The sequence below is a fragment of the Coturnix japonica genome, chromosome 3, assembly GCF_054131305.1.
Source record: "Coturnix japonica strain WE chromosome 3, WE-NBRP24, whole genome shotgun sequence".
Taxonomy (NCBI): Eukaryota; Metazoa; Chordata; class Aves; order Galliformes; family Phasianidae; genus Coturnix; species Coturnix japonica.
Window position 1 is genome coordinate 64,170,232 of NC_140665.1, and position 10,635 is coordinate 64,180,866.

At 42.4% G+C, this 10,635-nt stretch overlaps 1 protein-coding gene across 1 annotated transcript in view; it reads right to left on the reverse strand.

Annotated features, from left to right (window-relative positions):
• Window positions 1-1,421: 1,421 nt before the first annotated feature.
• NR2E1 (nuclear receptor subfamily 2 group E member 1) overlaps window positions 1,422-10,635 on the reverse strand; it is a 14,666-nt gene continuing 5,452 nt past the window's right edge. The window contains exons 4-9 of the mRNA XM_015858725.3: window positions 10,616-10,635; window positions 9,326-9,472; window positions 5,312-5,408; window positions 4,760-4,909; window positions 4,400-4,505; window positions 1,422-2,850 (exon numbers count right to left, since the gene is read on the reverse strand). The exon at window positions 10,616-10,635 is cut by the window's right edge and continues 216 nt beyond it. Of these exons, the coding sequence (XP_015714211.1) occupies window positions 2,688-2,850; window positions 4,400-4,505; window positions 4,760-4,909; window positions 5,312-5,408; window positions 9,326-9,472; window positions 10,616-10,635 (683 nt within the window). The 3' untranslated portion in view covers window positions 1,422-2,687. The remainder of the gene's footprint in view (window positions 2,851-4,399; window positions 4,506-4,759; window positions 4,910-5,311; window positions 5,409-9,325; window positions 9,473-10,615) is intronic.

Here is a 10,635-nt window from a genome sequence, read left to right on the forward strand (position 1 = left end):
AAGGTTGTTCCAGTGTTATGGACCTAACTCTGTATCCTTGTTTGTGGTATGTAGTCAACAGATTTCTGGCTTCATTAAACTTGGAAGAAGGATGCATCTTCACTTGGTATAAGAAGCTTCAATCTAGATTCAGCTATTACATGAAAATTATACCATTCTGCAGGGAAAGAAATGTTGACGTAACCCATGATAGGATTTTTAGGTCCTATAGCTGAAGATGAAGGTGGCCCTGATCTGCAGCTGCCATTAGGATATGGAGTCATGCAAGCCTGCTACGCAATGTGATCACGTTAAGAGAAGGAAAGGCTGTAGTATTATGCTTGTATGACCAATGGTGAAATGCAGATTATGAACTCCTGAATTTGAGTTTGCAAGCAACGTTGTTGAGATAGTCTTTCTCCCTAAATGGTTCTATGGTTAGAAAAGCCTTAGTGCTCTGAAGCATGATGTGGAACTTACCTATATAGATGCTCTTGAAAACCAATTCAAGGACACTAGAAGCAGTCTGACCCAGTGTTTTGTGTTCTTAACGGTGCATGTTCCAAACAATTTGAGTGCATGTTGGCTTAGAGTTGGTTTTTGCTGCTTTTTCCTTCTTATATATAAAATATGCTCTGTTCTATCACTATGTAGAAAACATACTACAAACATGCAAAGTTAGTCATTTTCTTTAAAAAAGACTGTTAATCTCATTTTAAACAACTTCTTTGTCATTTGTATAGAACTCTGGATGTGAAAGCTTGAGCTGACTGGGTGGGATGACTGGGTTATGTGTAGTATCACTGAACGCTTGTCTTTAAGCATTCTATTTTGTGGCTGCAATAAAACAAGAATTCATTTCTTACTTTATCGACAAAGGTTATCTGGTTGCTCTCAACTAAGTGCAGTCTTTATTTTTGGATTTTGGAATGGAAGGAAACAGATGCTAGTGGTACAGCTCTGAGTCGCGAGTGGGCTGTGTAAGTTTTGATGCTTGAATCCATGGGTAGGACTGTGGGATTGAATCAGCACGGTCTTTGGTATGTATGAAGGGGGCAAAGATCAGTTATTTGAGTGTCAAACTTTTTAGTCTAGCTTTTCAAGTAGTTCTAGTTAATGCAAAGCGATCTGTTATAAAATTCCCTCCTATTGTTGAATTATACTTAAAGGCTGAGTTACTCTTGAAAATGGGGGGAGTTTCATGAGCATCACCTCTTGAAAATAGGTGATGCTACCTTTGACTGAAGGTAGCATCACCTGTAGCTGAGTTATTCCCTTAATGGTTGTCTCATCTGTCCTTTAAAACATCTGGTGATTGAGATCCCACAGTGCCTATGGCAATACATTTTAGTTGAGATTATTTCTATTGCCCGATAAGTAGTGTACAGTGGAAGACGCTAATCGTGAAATGAAAGGAGAAATGTTGAAAGGACAGTGGAAAGTAAATTCAATATATTTTTATTCTTTGTAAATACAATGAGTACAACTTTTTAACTTCACAAATCAGTTAATCCACTTTGTACAGGAAAAGTTTTACTCATTCTATGATAGTCCAAGTGCTGATTTTTCTCAGTGCTAGTTTCTAATAACAAATCAAATCTTGAAAAGTACAGCAGCTATCTTTAATTCTTTTTTTCCTACATGTTTCATACATCAAGTAAGCAGCTTATAACATTTTTTGTGTGTAAGAGGGTGTAGGTGAACAAGGCTTCAAAATTAGAACCTGGAGTTTTCTAAAAAGGCATTGGAGACTTTTGAAAGTTGTTAGCGTCGTTTCAGTCAACCAACTTTATTTCCTTGAAATGAAATGATTTCCGTTGGTGTCTTTACAGTCATTTCACTTGTCTGCACATCTCACTGACAAAGAGTTTGGCCGCCGTTGCCTTTGGTTTCAGCAGTGTGCCAACGGGACAGCCAGCAGGTCACTGAAGCAGTCATCTCCATTGGATTTGGTTTTGCTGTTTTTGTCTTCCTTCCTTGACTTGCACTCTTTGCCGGGGGCTGTGGTGGGTTGGTGCGTGTGTGTAAGGAGGAGAGAAGGGTCGGGGAGTTGTATAAAGCTCTTCTGTCGTGAGATGTTAATTCTGGTGACATCTGCATCACAGATCACCAGTTTATTTTGCAGGAAGAATGGAACTGCTGTCATAAGCTACTTTTTAATCAGTTCTGAAGGCCACTTCATGATGTGTTACTGCAGAAGCAATGTTTTGGTAACCTGGTCTTAAATGTTGCCTACCGTATTAAAACATTTTACCAACATAGGCTACTTTTAAAACAGTTCTGAAGGCCACCACATCTCACGTTACAACAGAAGCCAAGTTTGGTCACCCAGTTCCAAATACTGAACAAAACTAAAGTACCTTCTTTCACATTTCGTCTCAGATCTGCCAGTTCAATGAGAGAATAGCACAGTCTTTGTTAACTATGACTGGCATCTGAATTGCCTCCATCCTGTAGTAACAGGAAAAGCAGCCAAATTCCAACCACTTTCACTTTTTCTGTAGAACAAAGCATTCTCTCCATGATCTAAATCGCTCTGTTCAGAGCAGCAGAATCATATCTACTGGGGTATTTTTTTTTGTCAATGGGTTTAAAGGCTAAACATTCCCAGGCTTATGCTTCCTGTAGATTTTGTTAGTTGAGGCTTATTCTCCATAGATTAAAGTTCTTCTCAAACTGTCCATCCTGATGGTTTGTTTTAAGGAAATCTATATGTCGCTGGATTTGTACATGTCTGAAAGCAGTCTTGTGATTGGTACATTCCCAATGGTCTTTTTGAAAAACACTTCTTCTATTGTGGATGGACTAATGGAACGTAAAGCTGGTAGGAGCAATAAAAGTTTTCCGAAACGACAGGGTTGTGTAGGGTACCTGGGAAGGAGAGAGGGGAAAAAAACATTAGTGATGTTTATAGATATTTCTCCAAAGAAAGTCCTTTACGTTATGGAGAAGACCAGTATTCAGTGAATTGTACAGATGGGTGCTACCTGTGCTAAGCCCCTGGTTTGTACTCACGTGAGCTAGAAGGTTGACCCCAAGGAAAACTCTCTTAATGGAGGTCGGAAGAATATAGACCAAGGTCCCTGAGTTCTGATTAGCTCCCTTGTTTGTTCCCTCAGAGTAGCAGCAATATAGATACAGGATCTGCTCTGGCTTGTCCCTCAGACAACAACTATGTTCTTGATGCAGTTCAGGGACGAGTTTGACCTATAATAAATACCCTGTCATTTAAAGTGCAATTTAAACTTAGCCAGATTGTCATGGTAATCATTTTGCCTCCTTCTGATTGCCTTGCACAATAACAACTGACATTTGGAAAGAATATTTTTATTTTTATTAAAGAACCTGTGTTTTGTCCCCAGGTAATGTATTTGCATATTAGGATATTCTCCATTCTTTCTCACAGCTTCTGAAGCCAATATAACACAGGGTATGTATTCTACTTGTGCTTACACTGACTTTGCATAGTGTGATTCTCAAGTCTCTGCGTAACAGTGGTTTTCCTGTAAGCAGGAATAGATCCATAAAGAGTAATATATAGTAATGAAGAGTAAGTAATATTTTACAAAGGATTCTCTTTAGCTTATTATTTCCTACAGTGCAAAAATGGAATGGAGATGTCACCATGCCTGGAATGGAAAACATGGCATGTGACAATTTCTTTCATGGACTATTCTCTCCAACAAGCTCTGGCTCACTCAGAGTCTCCAGGGAGCACTTGCCATGGGAAAAGCCTCCTGTGAGGTTGCTGCCACAGGGGTGATTCTTTTTGCACTGAACTAGCCAGAACTGGACAGAATTTGTGTTTTTGCTCCCATCTGCAGGGCAGGACATTGCCTTTGGGCTATACAGAAGTGCTTCAAAGGCTGCTGCCAACTATTCTCTAACATGGGGTTGACTTCTCCTAGGCAGAACTGCTGTTAGAGCAGATAAAAGTTTCAGAAACAAAAACAACATATAAGAGCATCTTCTACCACTTCATCTCCCACTATGCTGCTCTCATGGATTTCCACTGCATAGGCTACGATATGGATTTCACAGGATCTGCTGTAGCTCTCCCTGGGCATCCTGACCCAGCCAGGGAGGCTGATGCAGAGGATGCTAGGTGTACTCTTTTGGCTTCTCCTCTGCCCCTCCTCTCTGTTCAGTTCCATGACAGGAGGCTGCATGATGTTAAGTGTCCCTGTTAGCATTACTTATTAGAATAAAAGGCGGAGGAAATCTAGCCCTTGAGAATGCAAAATGCCCCACAGCAGTGTCTCTTCCCAGAGGAAAATCTTTTTCTGTTTTCCACTTGTCTGAATAAACACCATTCCCCTAATTTCCTTGGGAAATGCCTAATTCCAGGAGGCCATCTGCTGTAAAAACCTGGGTGGTAATGTCCTCTCTGCCACATCTGGAAGGACAAGACGGAGCTGACCTGGTATGGATGTAGCTGTTCAGGGTGAGCTGGGCCTCGTCCTGGAGGGCGGCGATGGCAGCTGCATTCCGAAAGCTCCTCAGCTCGGACCCGCTGTGTGTCGGCACTGGAAAGCAGACAGTTACAGCTCAGTGGTGTCGGGACAGACCAGCTGACACTACCCATGGACATGAAACAGTCTCATTAGTACCTCAGCAATTCACAGCCAGCCTTTCAGAGCACAGCACTGATCATTGGAATTCCATACCAGGAAACAATTGGGCGGTGCAGTGCTATGTGCGGTTTAAAACATCATTTGCACTTTTACGTGGCAGCTTCAAAGCTATCGGGCCAGGTAGGTGTGGGGTGACTTCTGCTTACCAGCTTTGAAAGTGACGATGCATTTGAGACAGGCAAATTCAGTGGCATCTAGCCGGAGTTGTCTAAATCTAGCCACAACCTCCTGTAAAGCCTGTATTTCTGAAATAATTTTATTCAGCTTCTGAGAATCTGTGTTGTCGCCGTTCATGCCTGAAAAAGAAAAATGATGAAAAAGAAAAAAGATGAAATCAATAATATTAAATGCATTTGCTTTAATTTATATTGATTTCTGACAAAATCCTGCGTATCAATATCCATTCTATTGTCACACTTGTCTATCTGGTTCCATGTAAACTGACTATATTGTACGAAAGTTAATATAAAATCTTCTCTTGGATGATAACAAACACAGTAATTTGCATTTAAATGACAATGCAAGCAGTCATGAATACAACAAAACAACATTATTTGCATTTAAATATAGATTTATAAATGACAGGTATGCTCTATTGTTCAGTAGGAATTTGTTATTCTTTACATGTTGTTCTTTTTTCAGTAATGTATTTTTATGGTAATTTTTGTAACAAAGTCATTAAATTGTGCAATTCTTACCAGATACAGCCAGTAGAGTGTTAGCATCAACTGGAATGGCCCATTGTGCTATTCCTAGAACAAACAGTTCTCTCCAAGCATCTTCCAAAAGCATCAGCTGTCATACAATAGATGTACAATATAACATAGTGTATAATTTATAGATTTACAAACAATTTAAATATGTAAATTTCTGTTATTTTAAAAGCTGCTTTAAATGCCTGTCATGGTATTTTCCCCCACCAAATTCGTTAGCCCTTCTCTTAGCTTTTAGGGAAGGTGTCTGGAAATAAGACTATGCGCTGTAGACGGTCGCTTGGTGTTGGCTCACTATGCACTGTGTTGCAGACCAAAAGGGAAGAGAAAGGAGAGTGAGAAGTCCTGCCTCCAAGAGCTTGCACTTGACCTGAGCACTTGCCTATGTTTTTCAGCACAACTCCTACCAGCATGGACTTTCTCCCGCTCTCCATGGGCATATGGAACTGTCCTAGGGCAGGTTGGAAGAGTGCTTTTCTCCTGTTCTCTGGGGATGTTCAGCTCTTCCTACAGCCATCACCAGGGCAGTGGGCTCTGAGCTCAGCATCCGAGCAGCTATTCTGTCAGCATTGCTACTTCCCTGCAGTTTTTGTGCATTGTCAGTCTTTACGAATGATATGCTTTTCTCTGTTTGGAGGCAATGCCATAAATTTCCTTGGAGAGGCACTGGTGCGTATGAGGAGACATGACTCCTGATAATGCATATGGCAAAGCCAGAATAGGTATACTTAGTACTGAGAGCATCTAAGGGTTGTTGGCCTAGACCAACTCTTAGGAGGGGTTTGGAGGGTCCCAATTCAATTGACATTCATTAGCTCCCTGACCCAGCCTATAGGACGTCCTGAGGGACCTTCTGTTTCTCTGTACGGTGGGAGATATGGGGAGGGGTGAGACTGTCATGGGCTCAGAAGGGGTCATCTCATGGCTCCATTCAGTGAAAACAGATTGCGCAGAATACGCAGCAAAAAAGAGCAAAACACAGTAATACTGCTATGGTCCCTGAAAATATCAGCAGCATCTTAGGGAGATAGACAGGAAGGCATATTGAGTCTAGAAAATTCTGAGAAAGGAATACCTCATACCAAATGAATGTTTTCCTTGGAATTAGATATATGAATGTAATAGATGATACGGAAAAGATGCATTAAAAATGAATCCCTTATCTAAGTGCCCTTGCAGCACTGAGAGTTTTAAATCACCCTGCTCTGAACAGAATGAAAAGAAGTGCTCTCATAAGCTTGTTGCTACAGTCTTAAGACTTCTGTGTGCTATGTGCTTTGTAGAACTTGGTTAACGAAATTATGACTGAAAAGCATGTTGTCTCTGGTTACATATAATTCATTTGAAATAATTTCACTGACAACAGTAGAAGCTGCCCAGATCATTGTATGCGGGGGGGATTCTAAGCACAGCACCAATCTCAGCTCCAGCCAGAGCAGTAGAACCTGTCCATGAGCCTTGGAAATGCTGCAGCCTGCCTGCCCCAGCCCCTCCTGCAGGTAATCCCTTTGGGTATACAGATTTCTGTATGACGTAGGAAATGATTTGCCAGCTTTTCATTTGTTTTTGTAATACGTTTTTTGTCATTCATTCATGCAGATACAATGATAGTGAATGGGGGTTCCTGGAAGATATCAATTTCATATGTTCTTTCCCACTGAGCGTTTAAAGTCAGAGGACTTTAGAAATAAGAGACTATTCCAATAGCTGAGGCTTTCTTCATGCCTATGCATAAGTCTGTAAAACCGTCAATTAAAGTAATTCATGCTGAAGTCATACTCAACCCTTCAAAAAAACAAGAAATGCCAGGCTTTCTAAAGGACCGGTTTTTGCTTCTTAATCCATCTTGTCTTGCTAGCATGGCCTTTTCTTGCTTTTTATTGCATTGGGCCGATCTGTCTCATGGAGCAGCTGGGCAGGCTTGCAGGCCAGCGAGTTCAGAGCACGGCGATTTGGCTGTGTGGCTGCGCTATGACAGTGACAGGCTCTGAGGAATTGGGAAGGGGCAGCCTCTGCTTCAATCAGAAGAATGGCACGGCCATCATGGGCCTGTGTCTGGACAACAAATTGGCTTCTGCTCGTTTCCTTCCCTTCAAGATGAGGCTGATCCCAAGTCCCAGAGTCGCAGTGTAGTTCTCTTTTCAGTAGAACAAGAAGCAAGAGCAAATCCAGGGAAAGGTTTCTGATTCTACTCAGATGTCAGGGATACAAAAAGAGAAATTCAGACATTTACAGCTGGGCCATTGTCAATTAAATACTGCAACGGCACCATTGTAAAAATCAGTGGTCTGATTATTTGTGAAGTAAGGTGATTAAAATCAGCGTTATTTATTCTCCAGCTTTCCTGAACACAACAGGGGAACCACATGGTAAAAGGCCTAAGCAGCTTGAAGTTTTGGGGAAGACAGTTTGCAAAGAGGTGCAGCAAGTGGGAATAAGGATCTAGAATGGCTGGAATTTTTATATGTAGTTCACCCATATTAGCCTTGAAGGTGAAGGTGAAGCAGGAAGAGGGTTGTTAATGATGGCAGGTGGCAGAAAAGCAGGCCTTGCTGGTTGAGGCGTGCTTGGTCACATGCAATGCAGGCGTCCCTTTTCCCCCACACACAGACAGAGACAGCCTGCTGGAAAATGCAGCCATATTATGTCAAATGAAGCCTTCACCTAAGGAGATTCCAGTGAATGCTGTTGGTTGCTGCAGACATTGCTGGTCTGGAGATGAGCCCAGCACCTTCCTGCACCCTGCAGCTCTACTGATGCAGCATGCTTGCTGCATCTCCTTAGTAGTGGGGCCTGTTCCTTCAGATCCAGTGCTGCACAGGAATAACAGCAGCGGAAGACAGGGGTAGAAACCAGCTTACTGCAGTGAGACCACTGCCTACCTGAGCGTGGTTGCATAAGGCCTGTGCAGCTTCCTTGCTAGTCTGCTATCATGGCTGAGGTTTTAAGATCTGGTGCTATAAAAGGGACTGTTCAATAGACCTCAGCTTTATGACACACTGTCATGGTGTACCCTTCAGCATAAAACACTGTGTGTTCCCTAAGAAGCTCAGTTAAAAATCTATATTTGCGTATGTACTACAACTCCTGCAACATGAACCCACGGAGATTATCTAGTTCCTCTGATGTCTGATACATGCAACATCTAAGGCATGGCATTTCTAGTAACCAGTTTGTGAAATTAGCTCAAACATATCAAAGTATTAAACATGTTTTATGATTGGAGTTTTGCATGGATTTCTTCCCTTCTATTTTATAATTATCTGATTACTTTTTTAGAATTAGTGAGTTATACAAAGCACACAGCATCCTCATCAAGAATCAGGTCATTAAGAAATTGCTTCATCTTGTATGATTCACATGTGGTTTACTTGAAGCAAAGGCAAATTGTCGTAGAGGAAAACAAGACGGATTAAGGAAGACTTTAATTAATGGTGAAAAAAATATTGTATTGTAGGCTAGCCAAATTCTCATGCCACTATCTTGGACTAATTGTAATGTAAGTTCACAGAAAACAATGGGAATAAGAAAAAAGTGTTGGCTGTGGAAACGAGAAGAGAGGAGGAAAGGAGAGGAGAGGAGAGGAGAGGAGAGGAGAGGAGAGGAGAGGAGAGGAGAGGAGAGGAGAGGAGAGGAGAGGAGAGGAGAGGAGAGGAGAGGAGAGGAGAGGAGAGGAGAGGAGAGGAGAGGAGAGGAGAGGAGAGGAGAGGAGAGGAGAGGAGAGGAGAGGAGAGGAATGATCTTCAGAAATCACTTATATCCTCCTGGGCTATATGTTCAGCTAAGCACACCTTATTCTGAAATAGCAAAATAAGACGCTATTCCCATTTTTAAGAATCAAAAATCAAGCCATAAGCAATTTCTAATGCTCTGCCCTGAACTTTAGATCTTTTTAGGTCCGTGATAGATAAAAAGTATTATTTGTGAAGGTCTAAGACCCACTCAGAGCTCTTTTATCAGGCAGGTCAGAATGATTCACTCCCACTACAGGAGCCTTACCTGGTCTTGTAAGGACAGGGTGGAGAAGGCAGGGACACTCTTGGCCCACTTGATGCTCATGAACAGCAGTCTGGCTGCTGACTCACAGACAGATTCGGTGGCCACCTCGTAGAGATACATGGGGGTACCATTGACTTCATGCGGGTACTAATGTCAGAAAGAAAATAAAGTAACTTCACACAGTGTATCCACAGCAGCCTGCCCTTCCTCTCCCATACAGCTGCTGCTCGGTGAATCATGGTTCTGCCCAGCACACAGCGTGCACTCTCCTGTTCCACAACCAGATGGCATTGCTTCAGCGAGCCCATTCCATCCCACTCTTTGCTGCTGTCTGTGAAAGGACTGCACTACAGGAACAGCTCATTGAAGGATGTTGAAGGGAGAACAAAACTATTACATCAGCAAAACATTATTAAAATGTGACATCATCCTTCACACTGTTACACAATGGCACACCTGTGGTGGAAGAGTCACAAGGATACAGATTTGATTAAATATTTGAATTTTATAACCTGTACTTGGGAGGCTGCCCTGGCAATCCAGCCTTGCACAGCAGAGCAGGGAGCATTTGTTTACCCCTAAACCCTTGTCCAGCTCCCCGAGCACAACAGGCTGTAAGCAGATGCATAGAGATAATCACATCTACCTATAGGACTAAAGCTGGGTGATGTTTCCAAGCATGCGCTGTGTTTTCTTACAAATTCCTGATTCAGCATTTCCCCAGATTATAATATGAAACTATACGTGAGGATTGTGTTCATGATGCCAGGCTACCAACTCTGTCTAATTTCATAAGTGCTGTAAATAAGAAAAATGCCACTGCAATTGGATTAAAGAAGAGCTTTGCCTGGTGGCTAGTGTCTGTACAGTTGAGGCCATGCCAGTACTTCCAGTGGGCTGCTTAGGAAATGTCACGACCAAGAGGCACAGAACTAACTTAGCCATGTTGGTGTGGACAACCTGCATGCTTTGGTCAGTGCATTGAACACTTTCTGGACTACACTACTATACAGATGGGCGTTTTGCTGAAGAAAACTCAGTCACTGCAGCTCGTAATGTTTAAAATTGACCTGGAGATACACTATGGGCAGGAAGGGCAGGTTATCAGCTGATCCTTCTGCACCTACTTCTTCCGAAGTGCACTTCACCCTTTGCACAGAACATGGGGAACATCCCATTGGAGACTACACCACAATCTGTATCACCCCAAACCTTGCTCTTTGCCACATCCACCCTATTGGCCCACCCCAGCAATAGGCTCTGCAGTACCATCAGGGTATTTGGGCTGACCTTTGGGGTGGGCTGCGCCA